The sequence below is a fragment of the Sciurus vulgaris genome (assembly GCF_902686455.1).
Source record: "Sciurus vulgaris genome assembly, chromosome: 4".
Lineage (NCBI taxonomy): Eukaryota > Metazoa > Chordata > Mammalia > Rodentia > Sciuridae > Sciurus > Sciurus vulgaris.
In genome coordinates this window covers 175,549,228-175,572,757 of record NC_136464.1, presented here as the reverse complement: position 1 = coordinate 175,572,757, position 23,530 = coordinate 175,549,228, and the positions used below count along the sequence as shown (strand labels likewise).

At 44.7% G+C, this 23,530-nt stretch overlaps 1 protein-coding gene across 1 annotated transcript in view; it reads right to left on the bottom strand.

Annotated features, from left to right (window-relative positions):
* The window catches only part of UBAC2 (UBA domain containing 2), a 160,278-nt gene that overhangs the window by 24,189 nt on the left and 112,559 nt on the right, over positions 1 to 23,530 (bottom strand). Inside the window, exon 7 of the mRNA XM_079136893.1 lies at positions 13,643 to 13,888. Within this exon, the coding sequence (XP_078993019.1) occupies positions 13,643 to 13,888 (246 nt within the window). The remainder of the gene's footprint in view (positions 1 to 13,642; positions 13,889 to 23,530) is intronic.

Below are 23,530 nucleotides of genomic sequence, written 5' to 3'. Positions count from 1 at the left end.
CTGAACCTCAGCATGCCCTCTGCAGTGTGGCCCTCACACTTGAACCCAGCACCGCAGAACACCATGTTGTGTCTCTCTCCTGCTCAGCAGCAGTCTGGGCAGGTGTTGGAGGAAACAACACACTGGGGGACGCTGGATGACCACCTGACCAAAACCCCAGGCCAGTCTGACAGTTCTGTGGCACCTTTTGGTGTGGTTCATTCTGCTGGCCAGTTTGGGGACTGCGAGCCTTCAGATCACACTTGTTCTCGGGCAATAGAAGCAGAAGACAGTTTCCACCGCGGAGAGGCTGAGATGGCTCATCCTGATGCTCAGTTCTCAGCCTCTGGCTTGGGAGATGGGGCTTCTGATGATTCTGCTGCCCTCAGCACGGATCTCCTTCCCCTTTCATGCTCTAGTCGGTCGGAGATCTGGAGGTCACCGGTCTCCCTGCCCACTCTATCCTTGGACTGGCAGGGCCAGAGCCAGGGGCACTGTCCTAGGGACTGAACTGAGGGAAGCAGTGAGGGGGGATGTGGAGGCCTCTAGATGGTCTATCAGAAAGCTGTGCCACAGCCCAGGAGGTAACCTGCCAGTCCCAGTGCGGGAATTTCTGATTGTGTGCCAGCTGGTGGACGTGTCCCTGGTGGTCTTGTTTATTTTGACTGATGACATTTTTCTTAGGAGGTTGAACACTGAACACTCTCCTGAGACAAGAGGACCATTTTAGAACCAGGTTAAATTAGTTTTAACATCAGATGAAAATTCAGGAGACATATATATTTTCCCTTCGATTCGACAAGCAGGGGACTGGGAAGATTCCTGCATGGGGAGTCACAGTCTTAAGGGAAAAAGACTCGAATTCAGACTGGTCCTTCATCTTGGCCACAGGCGTTGGGCACACGCCTGGGCTCCTGTGGGGGAGGGGCTGAGCCTCCCTGGCCGTGACAGCTGAGACGCTCTGGGCACTCTACAGCTGGGTGAGTGCTCCTGGGCTTGGTTTGGAAAAGGCTGGCCAGTCAACCAGTCTCCTCCAGTGGTGGCCCTTTTCTTCCGGGGAGTGTGGGGACCGGAGGTTGGTTTGGTCCTGGTAGGGAACAGGAATGCCCAGTCTTCTTCTGAGGCGTGAGGAGCCCAGAGCTTCCCACAGTCCCAGCTTGGCTGGGGCCATCTCCGGGAAGATCACAACAGTCCTGTCTTCAGGCGTCTTTATCATCTTCTTTTGATTTACACACTTGTGACACTGAACACAAGTTACGTGAGGACAGCACAAGGTGAGGATTCGACACGGTTCCCTGAACACGCGTGGATGAGCGTGACCTCTTGGAGAGCACAGCCTGACTGTGCCTCGTGTCCTTTGTTTCTCTTTCCTTCATCTACCAAATTTTGGGTCTTTTTTTTTTTTCTTACCTCTACAAAAAATCATTAAATGTAAGTCAAAATTAAAACTAGTTCTGATATTTGTTACCAGTAAATGTTTTGACACAAGAGAAGTGAAACTCATTATTAAAAATGAGACTGGGCATTACTCAAGATTTCCTCTCCTTTTGTATCAACTCCCCAGAGTTCGTCCAGCTTCATGTCTTCAGGGACCGGCTCTCATTCCCATCTTAGACCCCCAGCAAGCAGCACCAGGGCACAATCGGCTTTCCCGGCTCCCGTCGGCCCAGCACGGCCCACATCCTCTGCACAAAAATTCCACCGACTCTCAAAGACTGCTGATTCTTCCCTTTTGGTGGGGGGTGTGGTGGGTTGTCATCCCACTTGGAGATTATGCCACGGCTTCTTGGATGACACAACTACTGCTCATGTCCCCCAATCCAGCACTGCAAGAGCCTCAACCAAAAATCTTACAGCATCATGTCTGAGACATTCTGTCCTGTATTGAAGCTCGGCCCAACCAGCCCATCCTAAAGGATTTGTCACCTTTCCCCGGAATGTTCCTTGGCTCTGTCCCCCCCACTTCCTGCAGACTGGGAAAGTCCAGTTCAGGGTGCTGTCAGCCTGCATGCCCTCCCTGGTTCCCAGCTCATTTCATGTGTGTACTTCAGCTAGCCACATCCTCCCTGCCCTCCCTCTCTGCTCAACAGTCAAGTCACCAATTCAGCACCGAAGAAGAGTCTGAGTCTAGGTTTCCCCATCTACAGAACGGAAACTGGAGTCGATGATCCTCCAACTGGTGACAAGCTGCCTCTTTCTTGCCAGTATACTGGAGAGTGTCTTGAAAGCCAAGCAGTTATCTCTCAAAAAGAGGTCTCTGCTGAGCTGGCAGGAGCCCTGTGACCCTGCAGGGCTGCGGCAGGTGGGGTTCCCAGTCAGGCTGCAGGCGTGACCTCTCCACCTTCACTCAGTCGCTCACAGGTATCACCACGTCCATCATGGATCTGCCCCGAGACCTGAGCACCTTGGGCGCCTGACCCTACCAGAACCATGGCAGCAGAAAGTGGGGCTGAGGAAGGCTGCAGTGGGGGCGGGCGCGGCAGTGCCTCTCAGCCCTACAGTAGCGAGAACACTCCTGAGCCTGCACCCCGGGAACAGGCACGACCTGTGCATCCCGACTGCTTCATCAGGAGGATTTGAACAAATCTCAGTGCAGCTAATCTGTGCTCTAACATCTGACAGGAGATCATGGCCCACAACTCTGGAAAATCATGGCCTCTGGCTGCTTTATTCACAAAACCATGTTGGTCACCCAGAGTTCCAAGATATGAGCTCTGAACCTGGGCAGTGGTGGCAGCAGGGTTTTTCCCAGGTGATCAGAAGGATTTTGCCTCAGATACTAACAGATACCCCAATGGTCTGTTCTCCATTACAAATGTTTTCTGTTTTTGAATGCCTTTTTGTGGGGGCAGATTTCAGAAATGATTATGAGGATATTTCTAAAATATCATAGTATATCTCTAAATTCATTCAAGGTTTTAAAAAGTGATTAATAAGTGGACAAAGGAAAAGTCAGGAAAGAATTAGAATTTCTTAAAATTTTTATCTCTAAAATGTGGAGTACATTTACATTTTTTTTCTTACGTACCATGAGACTGTACCACTCTCTTCTTTCTCACAGATACCAAGGCAAGATGGAAAACAGAAATGATCTTCTCAAGGTCACTTAATGAGTCAGTCTTGGAAAAGGATTAGAATTTTGATTGAGTCTATCATTCTGTGCTGAATTTTGTCAAAAAGGCCAGTATGAGCAACTACAAAGCTCCAAAAACATAACAGTAGTTCCTGCACAGAGGTACAGACAGAGATAAGCAGCGTGGCTTTAACCTCACTTGAAAACAGAGTTCTTGCACCTAATTTTCTTTTAATTGCAGATTTTTATCGACTAAGCACTAGTAATTTATTCCACATCTGATGCTACACATTTACATGCTTCTGTAAAAAGAGTCATAAAAGAACTCGTTCTCACTGATTAGACTTCTTTGTTGACAAAGCAGCACAGCAACTTGACAAGAATGGTTTTCAAATCAGATCGCATCAAAAAGTGAAAGAGCTCAGCAGAAAAGGAAAAGTGCTGAGAACGTGCCTCAGGCCAGCTGCTGCCACCAAGGCTGCCCCAGCTGTTCCTGGCTGGGGCCAGGTGAGGTCTGCTCCTCTGGATTCCAGGAATCCCTCTGTGACACACGCATATGTGCACACAGGCACAGGTGGAGGTGTTCCCAGCCGGTTGCCTCCTGCAGACGCTGCTCTCTGCTCTCCCTGGCTGGGTCAGGAAATTCTCCAGAAGTGCTCTCATGACCTGTTCCTCGTTCCCCTCTCACCCAGGGCGAGGGAGACCACACTGCCTGGTTCACGGAGGCCTGGCCCAGCACATGGTGGGAACTATGTGTATTCTGTGGCACAGATGCTGGAGGGAATGACACTGTGGGTGAGGTCAAGGGGCAGTGAGAAGCGTCCTCTGGAAGGTAGGCAAAGGGGCAATGCCTGAAACGTCCCTGCAGATGGCACCTGCCAGCAAAGCTCTGCTAAGTGAATCCTATTCTCTAAAACACGCCGAGGACAAATCATGCATGCTGCAACATACGCAGGCCTTGAAAATGTGATGCAAAGTGAAAGAAACCAGTCATAAGGACCAGCTGGCGCAAGCTTCCCTCCACACAAAATACTGTGAACAGGCAAGTCTACAGAAACTGAAAGACTGGCGTTGCCTGGGACTGGGAAAACTGGGGAGTGACGCTAATGACATACTTTCTTTAAGGGTCTAAAAATGTTCTAAAATGGATGGTGGTAACAGTTGCTCAACTCTGTGAATATATTAAAAAACACTGAAGTTTACATTTCAATTTCAACCTCAGCAACTTAACAAGACCCTGCCTCAAAATAAAAGACAAAAAGGGCTGGGGATGTAGCTCAGTAGTAAAGTGCCCTGGGTGTAATCCCCAGTATTGGGAAAACAAAACAAAACACTGGAACCTGAGGTCACTTTTCATACACTAGACGTATTTTACTAAATTATCAACACTTGATTAAGGGTAGGAGCTCCTATAATGTGCAAGGCAGATGTGACTCATAATGGACATGTCAGATGGTTCATAACAACTGTTGCCAGGGTTGGGTAAAGAGAGAAACAATTTTCACAGCCACAAAATGTTACCAAGGGCAGGTGAGAATGTAGTCGATTCACTTCAAATGCTGAAAAAAATCACTGAACTGCATGTGTGAACAGTGTATTGACACCTTCTGTGCTCACAGGTGTAACAGACTGTTCATTACTGAAAGCAGAGCTGGACCCAGGAAACAGGGCTGCCCACTGCAGCGAAGGGCCGAGATGACACAAGCAGATGCACTGCTGGTGGCAAATGTCCCACAGGGCTCACAACCAAGCACGGTTGGGTGGGTTTCATGTTAATTCTGTTCTAAAATAAATGGAGATGTTACAGGAATACCTTAGGGTAAGTTTTATCCTCAAGACTATGTTGTGATATATAATGACATTTTCTTCATCAGCCAACAGAAAAATGGTGGCTCACGAGAGTAATGGATCACTAAGACCCAGAGAACTCAGGGTTGCTTTGAAAGCAGCTGGCTACATAATCTTCCAAAGAAGTTGCTGGCATTTTCTTTTTTCTGTAAGGAGCTAGATGGTAAATGTTTTAGGTTCTGAAGACCAAGAGGCAAAATTGAGGGTATTAACAGGTACATATGTTTAGTTTCAAATGTAAAAAACTATTCTTAGCTTCAGACTATGCAGAAACGGGCCATTTGGCCCAGGGGCCACAGAGTGTTAACCCTCGTTCTATAAGTTAAAACTTTTAATAATAACTATCAGCTTAGTTCCCAAATCAGGACTACCTCTCAAACTTCCTGGGAGCCACAAAACAAATGTCTAAGCTATGAAAATAACTAATACTTAGTAGATTCTTCTGGTTCATAAAGTAATTTTACCTAATTTTAAGCTCTTCTCATTATATTATGCTGCTTCGTACTATGAACATCTGTGTTCCTGAAGGAAAAAACAAGCTGTTTTCCTTGACACTTTAACACACCAGTCAACGTGCTTCTCTGACACCAGATGCACCGGGGCAGGAGGGTTACTCACACCCCAAGCAACTGTCCAGCGGACACTACCCAGATGTCAAAACTTAATCCCAACACTATGTACAAGGAGTTGGTATCAGATCCAGCCTTCGGCTCAGTCCTACCAGATTACCCTTTAATCAGATGTGATCCAAGCCCCAGGTTCCTCTGCCTGTCTATGCCTACTAACTATAAACTGAGGTTCCACAACCCTCTCCTCAGTTTGATTAATTCGCTAATTCAGCTCTGAGAACTCTGGGAAACACTTCTATTTATCCATTTATTATCAAGGATCTCACAAAGGCTACAGATGAAGAGGTAGACGGGATGGGCGTGAGCTTCATGCCCTCTCTAGGGCTGAGCACAGGAATTCCCGTGTTCCGCTCTCTGGAGCTCACCCTTACGGGTTTTTAATGGAGATGCCACTATGAAGACACAGATGATTAAATCAGTGGCCACTGATCCACTCTACCTTCAGCTCCTCTCCCTGTGAGGGCAGGTGGGAGGGGACTCAAAGTTTCAACCCTCTAATCACAAAACTGGCTCCCCTGGCAAACAGTTCTTCATCTTGAGGCTGCCCTGAATCTCACTAGGATACAAAAAGACACTGAGCTCTATGGAGGTGCCAAGCGTTTTAGGTGCTGATGCCAGAAACTGGGGCAGAGATCAAATAGATATTTCTTATCATATCACAGCAACCCAGGGTTTCTCCCATCATGACCATGGAAACAGGCACTGGAAGCCGTGGAGGCTGTGGTAGCTCAGCCACCCTGCAGGTGTCCTCACAGGAGATCTGGGTCTGCCTGGCTTGCCTTGGTCATTTCCTGACCCACTGAGCGAGGTCAAGTGCATCAGCACAAAACTCTGAGGACACAAAGAGCCTCCCCTGTGCCCCACTGCTCCTCTTCCCTAGCATCACGCTCGCAATCCACCTGTTCAGCCAAGGCTTCTTTCTTAAAGACAAGTCTACAGTACTCGCTCCAGTTTCAGAGGCCTCAGTGACCCATTGCTTCTTGCAGGATAAAAGAAAACACAATTCTGAGACAGGTGTAAGAGCCCCTCTGGTGGCCTCTGCTCCATTCCCAGCCTCTTCTTTCACTGTCTCTTCCTGCAGTCACCCCTGATCTTAGGCAAATGCAATTCCTTGCTGTCCTCACAGCTGTTCTGGGCCCCTGCACTTTTCCTTATGGACTGCTCTGTGCCTGAACTGCTGACCCCAGTGTTGGTCCCTTTAAGATTCCCACGGCTGGGCTGGGAAGTGGGAGGACTGCCACGCTCGCCATTTGTGCTTCAGGGCTGCACACAAACTCCAGTAGAGGCCTGTTCATACTCTACTGCCTCACTTTCCCTAGCAGCTGCAGACTTTGGGGGACCCCGACATTGTCTCACAGACTCACCAGGGCAGCACACAGCATTAGAGCCAGAAAGTAAGCTCCACGCTTCCCGACCTTCGAGAGTTCACATGCTGCTGCTGGACAAGTTAAACACAGACCCACAGAACGTTATGTGACCGTTCGGCAGTAGAGAGATGGCTCAGCTGCAAGTACCCAAGTGACTGCAAGGTCACCCACTCAGGAGCCAGCAGCTGTGTTGGGGTGAAGCGTGAGTCAGGGGACAAGGAGCCAGACAGGAGAGTTAGCATGCCTGATAAGCAGTCCCTGCATGCACCCCACAAAGGAGCGAGTGTGCATGTGGAGACAGGGGCACAGACAGCAGTGATCCTCGTCGGTAGGCCCAGTTTTCGCCACTTGCCCAGGAGACAATCGGCCAAAGGCTTTTGAGTAGTAACCACTTGTGGAAGTGTCTAGAAAGATCTGAGAGATCAAAGAACATGTGGAACATTTTCACATAGCTGGGCTGATGAACATAAGACCCCAGCTACAGAGGAGAGGAGGACTATAAGAGTCGTCACCCTGGCCACAGTTCCTCAGAGCTCGAAACTGCGGATGCTGCACGGCTCAGCAGAAACGCTCTCAGTAGTGAAGGTCAAGTCCGCTTTCTGCAGTAAAAGTGACCCTAACGAACATGGGGGTAAGCACCCGGCTGTGCTGGAGCGAGTGGTGACCTGGAGCAGGAGAAACGCCCATTCTCCCTCCACCAGCAGCTCTGCGGAACCTCTCGACACCCACTCCTCCTGAAACCCTTTCCAAAAGGAAGGGGAGGTCTCCTCTCTCCCATTCCCGGTCGGGTGGGCTCTGAAGTGCTGCACACACACCCTTCCCCCTGCAGACACCTGCTCTGCAGCCCCGGCCACCTGCGCCTGGCTTCTGTTCAGCAGCTCAGGCTCCTCTCCTTCCTCTTCGCGCTGCCTGAACAGAGCACGGTCTGTCCTTGACACTCATCCTTGCAGAGGACACTGTCCCACCTTGACTGCTCATCTGTATCAAGCTGCCCTCAGGACAAGAAGTAATTCTGCCAATATTTATTGTTCACATATTTACTCATTAGGTTCCCAAATATGTACTGAGCTCCTGCTACATGCGGCATTATTTACGAATTAGAGCTACAAAGAAAAACGGTCTCAGCATCTTGAGCCACATTGGGCGGGATGGGGAAGTCAATCCATAAAGACACTCAGGCCGGTGCTCCTAGGCAGAGGAGCCTCGGCAGCCCTGTGGAAGCCTGTCAAGGGCTTCCCAGAGGAGGGGCTATTTGCCAGGAATGCTGTGGAGGGAATCGAAGTCAGACAAGCAAAGCAGGTGCCTGTGGTGTGGTGGGGGAGGTTGCACAGGAAGAGTTTGTATCAGGCTGAGGAAAGGGCAGGTGGGAAGGCAAGAGAGCACAGAGCAAGTTGCAGCCGCGCTCAAGTGCGAATAGCTCACTCGGCGTGGCTGGCTGCAGCTGCACAGGACTGGGAAGGAGGGGCGCTCAGAAGCAGGCAGGGGCGCCATGGCTGGGGAGACTCACTGAAGGATGTCAGTGGGAGCAAGAGCCTAGGCTGGGGTTGCAGAGAACGCTGGCAGCTGCTGGACCGGGGCAGGTGGGGAGGGAAGCAAGGCTGCAGAGAAGGGGCAGAGGTTTCTCTGGGAACCCAGGCAAATGATGACATGGGCCTGGACCATGGCATGGGGGTGAGGAGGAGACGCCACAGGTCGGGTGAGGGAGACGGATGTGTGCGTGTGCGGCGTCTCAGTGGGGCCTCAGGCTTGGGCCTGAGTGGAGTGAGCAGAAACAGAGGCAAAGAGACAAACTGGGAGCACCTGGGGACACTCCAGAGGTGGCAGGACGCGTGGGGTTAGAGCCCAGGGAGAGGCAGGGCCAGTTCGGAAGTCCAAATCCAGAAGCCTGGGCCTAAGGAAGAGAGCACGAGGGCTGTGGATTGGTGGTCCCCACGGAGGGTGGGGGAGAGCTCGGCAGGGGAGGGACTGGCGCTGGAAACAGCCTGTCGGGGGAGAGGGGAAGAGGGGCTGGACAAGCGGCAGCACCGTCCTGGATCTGAGGGCTGGACTCGGAATCGCCTGCTGGTCTGGCAGCTCCTCTGTGGTTGCTCCCCTTCCCATCCACCTTACACATGGAAATAAAACCGCCTTTGTTACTGAGAAGACCTCCTGTCACAGTCACAGCCCCCAATGTCAACACCAAAATCTGCCATCAGGTTTAGCAACACCCCTCCGTTATCAGCTGCCCGATACTCCTCCCCACCCTTAACTCCACACCTGCCACATTTCTCTCAAGCAGGGCTCCTGGAGGTCTTTCCTTCCTCCACGCCAACTCTGGTGCATCTGCTCCGAGTGACATGCTTGTCCTCTCCCTCCCAGTCCTGCATGGCAGTACCAGTCTCCACCCGAGTCCCCGACTCTCAGGGGACTGAAGGACGTGTTTCACTACTATGGACTGTGTGTTTCAAGTGCATCTGCCCACAGTCCCTGCAGCTGTTTGCAAACTTATTAAGGGGAAGGACATGTCCTTTACTTCTTTTGGGTCATGGGGACCCCAGTCTTGGTCCGAGCTTCTCAAGCAATTGTAATACAACCCCAGAACCAAAGTGAGAGGCTTGGGGAGCGGGTGGTACAGAGGGCAACAGGGAGCAGCTGAGGAGCTGCTGGAAGGAGATGAGAGAGGACAGAAGCAGGCAAAGACACCCACAGGACAGCTGGGACAAGGTGGCTGGGTTATTTGGGAAGCTCAAAATGAAAGACTGGGAACAAGTGATCTTTGACATACAGTAATTAGTAACTGAATGACTCTCTGACCATGTAACATCTGGGTTCTATGAAAAACATCTGAAAACCAATAGCCTTTGTTTTTATTTTTATGACATATAGTAATCAGTGACCGAATGACTCTCTGACCATATAGCATCTGGGTTCTATGGAAACATCTGAAAACCAACAGCCTTTGTTTTTATTTTTATGCATCACTAAGGATCGAACCCAGGGCCTCACAAATGCTAGGTGAGTGCTCTACCATAGAGCCACCGCCCCAGCTTTTAAACAAATAATGGTTTTATTTTTAAATGGAGAAACACTTTGAGGCTTCCTACAAGGATGTTAAAACAAAAAGATACACTTGAAACATTAAGGAGATAGAAGTGAAAGTTCTGAATTTGGATTAAAGAGTTTCTCTGACTGAACCTTAAGTCTGGCATTGAGTTTCCTGTCAGCCAATGCAAAAAGGGGGAAAATCACCATGGAGCTCTTGATGTTAGTAGCTAGCATGATGTAGGGATCTGGGGCAGACACCTTGGATTCCCAATCCAGAATCCCCCATCAGCAGCTGCATGTCCTTGGCAAGTAAGCACCCTTCTGAGCTTTGAGGGTCAAGAAAGAAAACCTGTACCTCTCTAGGCTGACACTGGAAATAAATGAGATGATGAGAGATGCCAAGTACTTAGCGCATGATGGACACAGCAAATGGTGGTTCTTTCTGACTGACAAAGAGGGAAGCACGGTGATTCTGAAGGAGAGACAGGCCCGAGGCTCCACAACAACCAGGACTGGTGGCTGTCTCTTTCACAGCTGCACCCTCAGTGGCTAGCTGTAGACCCAGCATATACTAAGGACTGAGTCCTGACTGGCTGACAAATAAATGAAATAACTCACCATGCCATATACAGTTCTCATGCACACATGCACACAGGTAACTTCTTCAGTGGTGTTTTAACACGAGCTCTCTATGTGGTGACTTACCAGGTATGACGGCAAACACGACCCAGTAAAGAAGTTCAGCAGGATGCTAAGCTAATGAGTTCAGATGTAAACATGAGAAAGCTTACGAAGCTAAAGGATAAATATATAGTATGCTCTTTGCTGTCCAGCAGACCATGCCATGCAAGGGCCCCAGCAAGAGCCCAGGGGCTGGTAACCCTCTCTGAACTTCAGACCTGTGGAAGGAAGACCAACCTATGAGTGGAGGGGTCTGGCAGGCAGTAGGAAGAGCCACAAAGAAAGGCAGTGGCTCCAGGAGGGCAGGGGATTGGGTGACTCATTCACCGAGGCTTGGGCTAGCAACCTGGCAGATCCTGTAGTGTTAAAAGTAACTATAGTGGAGAAAGATACTGTGGCATCTGTAGTCAACCACAAGGGAGGGGCCACACGCAGACCCCGAGGACCCTGGGCCAGGCACGCATCTACCCCAGAGACGTACACTCCTGCACTACCAAGTGCCTGTCCGAGGGCCAGAGAAGCAAGGTGGTCTGCAGAGGGAGCCCCTCAAATGAGCAGGCCAAGTGGACCCAGCATATATCCACTGTCGGATGGAAAGGAACACCTAGAATCAGCGTGGGCAAGGCCAGGGGGCACAGATGGGCTGTAGAGGCAGGCATGCCACACGCTGCACTGAAACTTTTCCCCAGCTCACACCTTTTCCCGCAGGCTGGTGAGTCCTTGAAGACCAAGTGACAGAGAACAACGGCCCAATCCGGTTGAGAGTCAGTTGGTGGAAAGGGATCATGGCTACACCATGGCTCCACTCAAGGGGGACCCCCAAGACAGCAAGGTGGGAAAATTCTCCAGTGGGCAGAGCTGGGTGGCGCATTTGGTTTGCCACTTGGTGTGGAAAGAGAAGGGCCTGAGGTGACGATATACAGTATATGGACCTACTGGTTGTGGTCACTGACTTTGTGGGTTGGTCAGTGGGCTGGACAGTAGTGAACAAGAAAAAACCTGAGGAAGAGGCAAGTGGACACAGCCAAAGGAACACGCAGGAGTATGATGGCTTTGTTCTACAGATTACTGCCAACTGTGGTCATCCATCACAGAAAAGGGACCAAACAGGAGGCAAACGGAATGACCTGGCACCCCTGTCACCGGATCCCAGTGTTGGCACAGGAACAGGGTAGCCAGGGTGGCAGGATGCAGGTTATGCAGGGGCCCCACTCACCCAGGCTGTGCTGGCAATTCCACTGTGAAGTATCCAACCTGCCACCAACAGAGACCACACAGCCCAATACGCCAGTGTCCCCAGAACAAACAGGGCCCTTTCCGCTCTGAAAGGGGCAGTGTTCTGGACAGAACCATGACCTCCCACATTCATGTGCTGAAGCCCTACACCACACCATGACTGTATCTAAAGATAGAATCTTCGAGGAAGTAATGTAGGTTAGATGAGGTCATTAGGTAGGCCCTAATCAAACAGGACTGGTATGCTTATAAGAAGAGTGCTGGGGCTCAGAACATGACATCCCAAAATATGGCACCTTGACGGGCTGAGTACTTTGAACTGAAGGCATTGAAAGGTCTCCAGAAGCAAGGTCTCTCTGACCTTCTGTCAGCCTATCTCCTATCCCTTCTCCCCTGAAGCAAGTCCTGGAAACTAGAATTTCTCTTCCCCAAAACAGGTTACAGAAACTGATACCCTCCTCCTCAAAGCAAACCAAAAAAACTAGAAAGGTCATCGTCTCCTTTCCAGAGGCATCTGGGGAGAAAGGAATCCTAACAGTACACAGACCAAGAAGAATGTGAGCAGAGGCCATACTGGGTCCCACATCTACTACTGTTAGGTCATGCTTTTTGCCCTTTCTTTTCGTTTTAAGTATGAAGTGCTCTACCACTGAGCTACACCCTCAGCCCATCTTTCTGTTCTTCTTCCGGTTTCGTATAGGATCCACCTCCTCTTGCCAAACACAAAGCTTCCCCTATAGCCGTGTTCACCTTGACTGCAGCTCTCCCTTACAGCTCATCTAGTTTCTCACTCAGCTTGCTTCTATGTAGAGTTGACTCCTTCACTTGTACCTCCAGCTCCAAGAGAGAGACATCCATCCTCCAACCTTAAATACATCACGGTTACCTTTATGGTATGCTCCAGAGTCACTTCAAATTCAAATATGTCTTTAGGGAACAACTTCTGCTTCTCTTGCTCTCCCATGCCCTCCTCCTTCCCCAGATCTAAGTGCTGGGACCTGCACCCACAATGGCCCCCAACGATTTCAGAGTTGACTTCACTTCTCCAGGCTGCTGTGAGACCTGCAGCTGCCTCCTGCACTCTGGGCTGGCAGAAGACAGGGATCCTGCAGGAGAAAATCGTATGTCTCTTGCTGCTCTGAAGGGTGATAAAGACAGAGGTAAGGTGTAAAGAGCCCAGTGTGCTGGGTGACAGCCACGTCCCAGCACGAGTGGGTGAGGATCTGGCTTGACGTACAGCACCTCTCTCTCTCCTGACTCCCTGAAGGGTAAGTGCAGCATCAGACTGCCTAGGTACTACGGTGCTTTGCCATACACATGCAATGGTTCCTGATGACCGTTAAGACAACACTGCATTTATTTGGTTTGCTCATTGGTTATTCCCTTAAATTTTCTCATCTTCATATTCTCTTCATTTCAACTGAGGAAAATCATGAAGCTTACGATTGTTCTTCATCCACAGCACACAAGGAGCATCTTTCACAGGAAGACACTGTGGCTTTTACAAGATTCTAAACACAGATAAATATCCTATCGTGTTAACTAGGTTGGTGTTTCTCTAAGAAACAATGCTTATCTAATATAAGTGGAAAAAGAATGTCCAGTTTGGTCAATTGTTCAGCTGCATTTTTTTTTAATCTTTAAAAAAAAACACTAAGAATAGCCACTATCAGAGACCAGTGTTCTATTTGAAAACATGTCAAATCCACATCACAAAGCAAAGGAATAAAATGAAGTTGCTATCACACATACAATCACAGGAGAAAAGTGTGCTTAGGCCGTGGCGTATTTACACCTTTAATTACCTGCTGTTGTCTCTGTCGCCTCACTTGTGCAAACTGGGAGAGCATCAGCTGTCGATCAAGCTGCTCCATTCTCTGCTGTCTCTGGATGTCCACGGTGGCTCCCATGCCAACTCTGGCCTCACTGGTGGGTTCTGAAGATGAGAAGATGGGTTCAAGTGTCCAAGAGAAGAACTGGGCCACCCAGTTGGGGATGCAGAGCACCTGGTGAACTTGCAACATTTTGCGGTCATAGCACATACCCGAGATCTAAAAGAAAAAAGTCCAGCTGGATGTTTAAATATAATAATACTTTAAAGAGTATATTTAGGATAGAATTCAATAACCATAAAACATTTCAGATGGCCTTTTTCTTACTTTTAGCAGTGTTAGATGATAAGCAAAACCCCTATCATGTTGCGGAATACTAAGTAATACAAACCAACAAAAATTTAATTTACTCAGTGAAACAAAATTGTTTTTATTAAATTAGGAGATAGTAAAATTCTAGCCATTTATCATTCAAAGTACAAGCCAAAATTTTTTAAAAAGTCCTCATTTTTTAAAAAGCCATAAATGTGAAAATCCAAACAACTTCATACTATACTGTGGTTATCCTTGTTGGCAGATGGCCATCAGAAAAAGACATCAGTAGAAGATAACTCTGATGAGCCATCAGCTGTCCCAGTCACTCATGAGAAAATAAGAACAAGCGAAAACCTTAACTGTTATTTATATAGTATTTTGATCAATTTTTCAAGTACTGATTTTTCTAGATGCTTGACTCCTCATCAATATTACTTAGCAACTGATGGTTCTTTTTACAAACAAATCTATTTTTTATCTTGAAGGTCATTTATATAGAATGAAAAGTCTCAAGACTATGGTTTTCTAGGTAAAAACAACTATAGCTATTACTTTGTAAAAATCTTTAATCTTATGAATTTGATTCTTAGGATAAGAAGTTCTTCATGCCAAATAAAAGTACACGGCAAATGTCAGCCTACACAACAGTGCACTTTAATGTTTTATTAATGCCATTTAAGTTAAGCAGGCAAGGGCTTGCTCAGTTCCTGTGCTGGGAATGCTGCTGAGGATAAGACAGATCCGGTCCTGTTCTTGTAGAACAACAGTGGTCACTATGGAGAAAAGACAATAAGCAAGTCTCACACGAGTTCTATGAAGGACATGCTGACTTGGAGCGGGATGTAATTCAATCTGGGTGGCAAGAGAAGTCCTGGAAGGAAGTGATACCTGAGAAGACCTTAAGGAGGATGGTGCTAGTGACTTGAAGAATTAAGGGAAGACTACTTCTAGGTAGAGAAGACAGCAGACGCTATGCAGGACTGAGCCTGGGAGCATCTATTGAACATTTCAGTGAAGCTCCTGGTGGACAGTTGGAAGTACAGATTGGAACTCGAGGAGCAAGGCAGAGATAAGAATCTGGAAGTCTCTGGATATTACATGACATTAAACTAGTGGGACCAGATAACATAATATGGGCAGAGAGTGTTCAACAGTACTAACAAATGAATTCAGGAGTACACGGATATTTTATAGATGGATGGATAGACAAAATAGAAGATGCCAGAACAGAAATCTAAGAAGAGAAACGAGAAGAGTTTTATATCAGTGAGGCCAAGAAAGCATGTTTGTAAGAGGGGAACAGTTGGCTACTTTCAATGCAGCTGACCATGAGTTGCCAAACAAAGCAGTGCCTCTGGATGTGCCCACGGAGGCCTCGGATGACCTCACAGGAACAGTCTGGAGCAGTGGCTGGAGCAAAAGCGTCGAGGGGGTTGAAGAGTGAATGGCAGCAGGCTTTTGGTGTCAAAGTGTTTCCAAGCGCCTTCTCTCAAAAATAGTACAAAACAACAAAGAAAATGAAAACAGAAACAAACTCCACACTCAGAAACTAGAAAGCATCTGTGATCCTGAACCACACTTAACAAAATGGAAAGTACGATGCACACTTACAAATCACTGGACACAAAAGGGGTGTCCTGGACCACGGGCTCTGGGCTGAGCCTGTGAGAAGACCCACTTCCTCCCACAGCCAGCAAGCCCACCTCTACCCTCCCTCTGCCACAACAGAGTGAAGGACTGGGGGGGGTGGGGGGGGGAGACAGGAACCCACGAGGGTCTGAGCAGGCAGAACAGGCAGAGTGCACACGCAGTGTGGCCCAGAAGACGAGAGTGGGAACTGGGGGCAGAGAGGGACTACATTCAAAGAGATGACAGCTGACCAAAGCAATTCTGGGCAGGAAGAGTGATGCAGGAGGTATCACGACACCGACTTTGAACTCCACCACAGAGCAATAGTAACAAAAATGGCATGGTACTGGCACCAAAATAGACAGGTAGACCAATGGTACAGGATAGAAGACACCGGGACATACCCACATAAGTACAGTTATCTCATACTAGACAAAGATGCCAAAAACTTAATGGAAAAAAAGATAGGCTCTTCAACAAATGGTGCTGGCAAAACTGGAAATCCATATGCAGTAAAATGAAATTAAACACCTATCTCTCACCCTGTACAAAACTCAATTCGAAGTGGATCAAGGATCTAGGAATTAGAGCTAAGACCCTGCACCAAATAGAAGAAAAAGTAGGCCCGAATCTCCATCACTTTGGCTTAGGACCAGACTTCCTTAACAAGACCCCCATAGAGCAAGAAATAAAAAGCAAGAATCAATAAATGGGATAGATTCAAACTAAAAAGCTTTTTTTCAGCAAAGGAAGCAATCAATAATGTGAAAAGAGAGCCTACAGAGTGGGAGAAAATCTTTTCCACACACACTTCAGACAGAGCACTCATCTCCAAAGTTCATAAAGTACTTAAAAAACTTTACACCAAAAATACAAAGAACCCAATCAATAAATGGGCTAAGGAACTGGGCAGACACTTCACAGAAAAAGATATACAAGTCATCAACAAATATGTGAAAAAGTGCTCATCTCTAGTAATTTGAGAAATGCAAATTAAAACCACCTTAAGATTTTATCTAACTCTAATTAGAATGGCTATTATCAAGAACACAAGCAATAATAAGTGTTGGTGAACGTGGGGAAAAAAGGCACACTCATATATTGCTGGTGGAGTTGCAAATTGGTGCAGCCACTCTGGAAAGCAGAATGGAGATTCTTCAGAAAACTTGGAATGGACCCACCATTTGACTCAGCTATCCCACTCCTTGGTTTATACCCAAAGGACTTAAAATCAACATACTACAGTGACACAGCCACATCAATGTTCATAGCTGCTCAATTCACAATAGCTAGACTGTGGAACCAACCTAGATATCCTTCAGTTGATGAATGGATAAAGAAACTGTGGTATATATACACAATGGAATATTACTCAGCCCCACAGAAGAATAGAATTACGGCATTTGCTGGTAAATGGGTAGAGTTGGAGAATATCATGCTAAGTTAAATAGATCAAGCCCAAAAAACCAAAGGCTGAAAGTTTTCTCTGATAAGTGGATGACAATACATAACGGGGGGCGGGGGGGGGGGCGGCGAGAGAAGAATTAAGGAACTTTGCATGGTATAGAGGAAAATGGGGCAGAAGAGGGTGGGGGAAGAAAAGATAGTAGAATGAGACAGACAGTAATACCCTATGTATATGTATGATTACATGAATGGTGTGAATCTACATTATGTAAAACCATAAAATTAAAAATTGTACCCCATTTGTGTACAAAATGAAACAAAATGCAGTCTGTAAAAATAAAAATAAAAAAATTTAAGAGAAAAAAAAAGAGAGAGATGATAGTTGAGTTTTTTCCAGAGATTAGTAAGGAATATAAATCCTTAGATTTAAAACAAAATGAAGTATAACAAAAAGAAACTGACTTCTACATCCACTGTAGTAAGGTAAAAAGAAATCCTTAAAAGCAACCGAGGTGAAACAGACTGCCTAGAAGGGAAAGACAGCTACAAGATGCTCAGAATAAATAAACAGAAATTTCATGAGCCCTTGATAGAACAAACTTAAAATGTTTGTATTAAGGGATAACTTGAGAAAACATTAGTAATAAGTAAAGATACCATCATCCATGAAAGGAAAGAGGCAGAATTAAGATTCCAATTTTTACCAAGTATATATCAATAGAATGTATTTCAAAATAAAATCTCAAGAGGGTGTTGAATTGGAATGTAAATGTCAATCCTCAAATTCGTATGAAATATTTAAGTTTAAACTGTAAAAACATCATGCTGGGAGAAAGAAGTAAGAAATAAAAGAGTGCATGCACTATGATTCCATTTCTGTAAGCTGACCAATCTCCAGCGTAAGCCATGTGGTAAAACAGTCAAGTGGAGCCACGTGTAATCACATGTGCAGGAGCAGTCTGCAGGAGGGAAGAGTCACCCGTCCCTGCCTCTGTACATCAGCACAACCTCGAGTTGTCCAACAAAGACAGCACTACTTTAAAATGTTTTGGATATTCACAAAGGATTAAAATGTGTAGAGCTTAAAAGTTTAGTTTCCCGTAAACATTTGATAATCACACCACGCCATTCCACAATGATCATGGGATCAAAGTTTGATCTAATCTCTAACAAAAACTTTCAGAGTATCATGTTATCACTACATTTACAAATTACTTTTAACTTGAATTTTTTATTATCTTAACGCTTCTTGTATTGAGGCTTATGAATGAGACTGTTTTCTTGAAAGCCATACAGCTTGTCAAAAATAGGCTTTAAAAACAGATCATGGGCTGGGACACAGCTCATTGGTAAAGTGCTTGCCTAGCACAGACAGGCCCCAGATTTGGTCCTTCCCTCTGGGGGCGGGAACCACCACAAGTAAAACCAAAAACAAACAAACAAAAAACCCAACCAATGAAAAAACAAAACAACAAAACCCCAATGCTGGAGTTTGCATGTCGTAAGACCAGGGGGAACTATCCAGGGACATGTGAGGCCCTCCAAAGGTCAAATGAAGGGTCACTAATAGGGAAGGAGGCAATAGGTGAACAGATAAGCAAAAGGGAATGGAGGATCAATGTCTGCAAAGGCCAACTAGAGTTGGAATCTGAGCACTCAGGTGCAACAGTCAGAACTCGTTAGGAAAAGGGACACAGAGATCAGGAAACCAGAGAACATTCTGGCCCATATCCCACTGAAAGTGTTTGCCAAAGACTGAGGCTAGGCTCAGGGCTGGAGGGAGGAGTGCCCCATATGCCAACGGTGGAAGCTATTCCCTCCTAAGTCTAAGCACCAATACAAAACACAGGAAACCATTTTCTTTTAAGCCACTAAAGACCATGGGTAACAAGTGTATGCTTATACAGGTTTTTCAGACTATTAAGTCTTTAGAAAGGGAATAATGAAATAATGCTCATTAGGCAAATTAAGAACTGATTTGCTAGATGGAAAATATGAACACTCTTGATTACAGAGCGTCAACCTCAATTGTCCTCTGTTCCTGGTTAGTGTAAACCTGAAACAACTGCAGGCAAAAATGAGAAGCCATGACCTGGCATTGACACCACCAGGTGCTACTCTCTTCTCCAGCCAGATGTGGCTGAACAAAACCTGCCAGGCAAGCTGCACAGCTTAAGTCCCTGTGGACCACAGTCCCTACATTCAAGAAACCTTCCATCTTAATGGTACAAATGCATAAACACAAGGGGCTTCTTTCCTTGGAGAAAGGCATTGCATGACGGGAACAAACATTCCCTTTTGCCTGGGCCTCAGCAAGCAGTCTCCATGTTCTTCTGCACTGAAAACATTAAAAGAAAGAAGGACCTCTGGAAAGTCCTTAATTTATCACTCAAAGAATATGTATGCAAATTAGGGATGCCCGAAGTTATTTCTGCCATTTGTGATTGATTTTGAAAAGATTGTTCTTTTCATGACACAAAGAACCATGAGGCTTTAGTATTTTGAGAGTCTGGCTGTCTTGTTCTTCAAGTGCAAAACTGATTCCAACAGAACTCTTATATGGCTGTCCTGCTCTTTCATGTTAGGGAAGATTTTGAGGCATCCAATTAAAATACTGATATCCTTCCGATTGTTGGAATTCTGAATTGGAATGCAGTTAGATTTAGACTGGCCACAGATTATTCATTTCTAATAAACTGTCTTATCTGCTCTAAACTTTCGTTTTTTGGCAAATCAGGCATCAGGAGGATTAAGGCAGTTGCACAAAGCAGAAAATCTCAAACAACAACAACGGTGCCTTAAATACAACAGAATTTTATTTCTCCCTCATATTAAAAAAACTTCAACCATCTTAATTGCACTCTAGGGAGTATGAAAAAAACTAAGGAAAGAGAAAAAGGGTGAAGGCTACTTTAAAGAAGCCTTTCCAGAAACTCCACCAACTTACTGGTCAGAATGCCAAAATTTAGTCCAATGGCCATACCTAGTTAAAAGTTAAGGGGAATTGGGCTTATGTTGAAACCTATTTCTTATATCAGACTAAAAATAAACCAAATGTGAATAGAAAGATTTGTAGATTTACAGATATAAATTCAATGGTGAAAAAATGTTTTCAATCTAAGGCTAGGAACAAGGCAAGATGTCCATTTATCAACTTTATTTAACATTGTACTAGAGGTCTTAGCTAGTGTAGTAAGACAAGAAAATAAAAGGCACACACTGAAAAGGAAGAGGGTAAAGCATACAAATAAAACTTAGGTCTTTTAAATTTTTTAGTTGTAGATGGACACTATGACTTTATTTATTTTTATGTGGTACTGAGGATTGAACCCTGTGCCTCATTCATGCTAGGCGAGCACTCTACCACTGAGCTACAACCCCAGTCCCAAAACTTAATGTTGTAATGTTGCATGTAATCCTGATGTTGTAATCATGCATGTAAAAGACCCTAAGAATTCGCAGTAAAGCTACACAGAAATAGTAAATGAATTTAGCGAAGTTGCAGAATATAAACAAATCAACTGCATTTCTATACAACTAGCAACAAATAGTTGGAGAAAAATTATAAAAATAGTATAAAAATCAGAATTAGGAATACATTTTATGAAAGATGTGCAAGGTCTGTACATTGAAAATTCAAGAATTGCAAGGAGGAATTAAAAAACTAAATAAATATGGAGGCATACCATGTTCTTGGACTGGAAGACAACATTGTTGAAATGGTTGTATAAGCTATTAATTACTGAACAACAACTTACTTGAAACTCAGTGACTTAAAGTATTCTTGTGAAAGGAATATTAGAGCAGCTTAGTTGGGTGGTTATAGCTCAAGGTCTCTAATGAAGCTAAAGTCAAGATGTAGTATATTTGCACTCATCTGAAGACTCAGGTAGGTCTGGATGATAAGATTCTAAGATGTTTCAAAAACACACCTGGCATGTAATGCTGACTGGCAAGATGCCACAGTTCCTGGCCATGTGGACATGACCATAGGTAGCTTCAGTGTCCTCTTGTTATGACTGCTGGCTTCCTCAAGAGAAAGTGATTCAAGGGAAATCAAGACAAAAGCAGTTGTGTCTGTTATGACCCCACCTCGGTTGTCTCCCTCATCATTCTTGCCACATTCTATCAATTACAGATGGGTCACTTAGTATAGTCTATAATCTAAGGGAGGAGAGATAGACTCACCTTTTGGAGTGTAAAAGAATTTTTGGACATATTTTAAAATTATCACTATGGCAGTTCTTTCCAAGTTGAACTATAGTTTCAATGTAAAACTGAGGAAAATTTCACTTGTTTTTTCCCTTTTTTGAAGAAATTACAAGTTTAATTCAAAGTGTATACAAATAGTCAACATTCCTAAGACAGGTAAACCAGAGTGGTTGTACCATTTTACATTTCTTGAAAAAGAAGAAAAAAGTTGGAGGACCTATGTTGCTTGATATCAAGACATCATAAAGCTACTATTATCAAGATGGTATGGTACTAGTGTAAAGATAGATTGGTATAAATCACTAGGATGGAAAAGAGTCAAGAAATACACCTATATCGGTCAACTGAGTTTTCACAAGGGTGCCAGGATAATGGAAAATTGAAAAAAAAAGAGTATTTTCAGCAAATAACGATGGAACAATTGGATAGCTATATAAAAGAAAATAAATCTCAACTCTTACCTCACAAGCATTACATTTGAACTTTATCAGAGACCTAAATAAATAGCCAAAACTACTAAATTCTATAACAAAATGTAGGAGAAAATCTTTGTCACAGACTTGCAAAAATTTCTTAAGTATGACATCAAAAGCAGAAACTTAAAAAAATTGCTAACAATATAATAGTCAGCACTTAAAAATTTTGTTCTTTCAAAGACAATTAAGGAAACAGGCAAGCTATATATTGGGATACATTATTTTAGAAAACATGTCCAACAAAGGGCATTCATAATACAGAAAGTGTTCTTTTAACTATAAGATGAAAAACAACCCAATGGAAAAAAATCCGTAAAAGATTTGAAAAGACACTTCCAAAGTAGATATGCAATGACAAATAAGCACATGGAAAGATCCTTACCATTACTAGAGAAATGAAAATTAAAACCACAAGATACCACTACACACCCACTAAATGAAAATTAAAACCACAAGATACCACTACACACCCACTAGAATAGCTAAAGGTAAAATGACTGACAATACTAAATGTTGCCAAGGATGTGGAACGACTCTCCTGCGTTGATGACAGAAATGTAAAATGGTACGACCACTCTGTAACATAATATGGTAGAACCTCTTAAGGTTAAATATTCACTTACCATATGAGCCAATAATCTTGCTTACGGGGAAGTGAAAATACATGTACACCCACACATGAACAATGATGTGCACAGCAGAATTCTACATAAAAATTAAAACCTGGGAGCAACCCAGATGTTGATCAACTAGTGAATGGATAAATAAATTGTGGCATACCACAGATTAAACTTAAGATAACAAGGAATGAACTAGTAATAAAAAATAAATGAATCTCAGGAGACTGAAGCAGGAGGATCACTTGAGCAGAGGAATTAGAGGCCAGTTTGGGCAGCAGAGCAAAATTCAGTTTCAAAGATGAACAAACAATCCCCCCACCCAACAAAAAACAAAAAAATCTGCAAAGAAATATGTTAAGAAGCAAAATGTAAAAGACTTCATACTATAAGATTCCAAATGTACAAAATTCTAGAAAAGGCAAAATTACAATGACAAAAAGAAGATCCATGTGAACTTGGGTCTAGCAGTTAAGTGAGAAAATATAGAGCAAATGGACATAAAGAAACTCTTCAGGGTGAGGAAACGGCTTTCCATCTTGAGAAACTGTACACTTTAAAAACCTGCAAATTCAACCAGGCACAGTGGCACACTCCTGTATGAGGCAGGAGGACAGTGAGTTCAAAGCAAGCCTCAGCAACTTAGTGAGGCCCTAAGCAAATTAGTATGACCCCATCTCTAAATAAAATATTAAAAAAGGATTGGGGATGTGGCTCAGTGGTTAAGCAGCCTGGGTGCAATTCCTGGTACTAAACAAAAACAGAAACAAAAACAAAAAAACTTTGCAAATTTTACTGTATGTAAGTAACATCTTAATAAACAAAGAGAAAAAGAATCTTTTAAAATAAAACAAGTGAATATGAAGATCTAGATATTTATAGAAACACAATTTTTAAGTTTCATAAGAGATATGGAGTTATTACAAAAAAAATTTTAACAATAAAAAACTTTTGATACCTTGAAAATGTTTCCACCTGACAACATAAACTAATGTAAGTTACAAATGTGTTAATTTAGTCACATTTCTAAAAAACTAACAAATTCAAAATAATATGTATTATTAGTACCATAGTCCTTTCCCAGAGGCTATTATCAAGACAGAAGTATCAACAGTCAGCCCCAAAGAGGAAGGAACACCAGAGTCTTCTATTAAAACACACACACACACACACACACACACACACACACACACACATATTCTCTT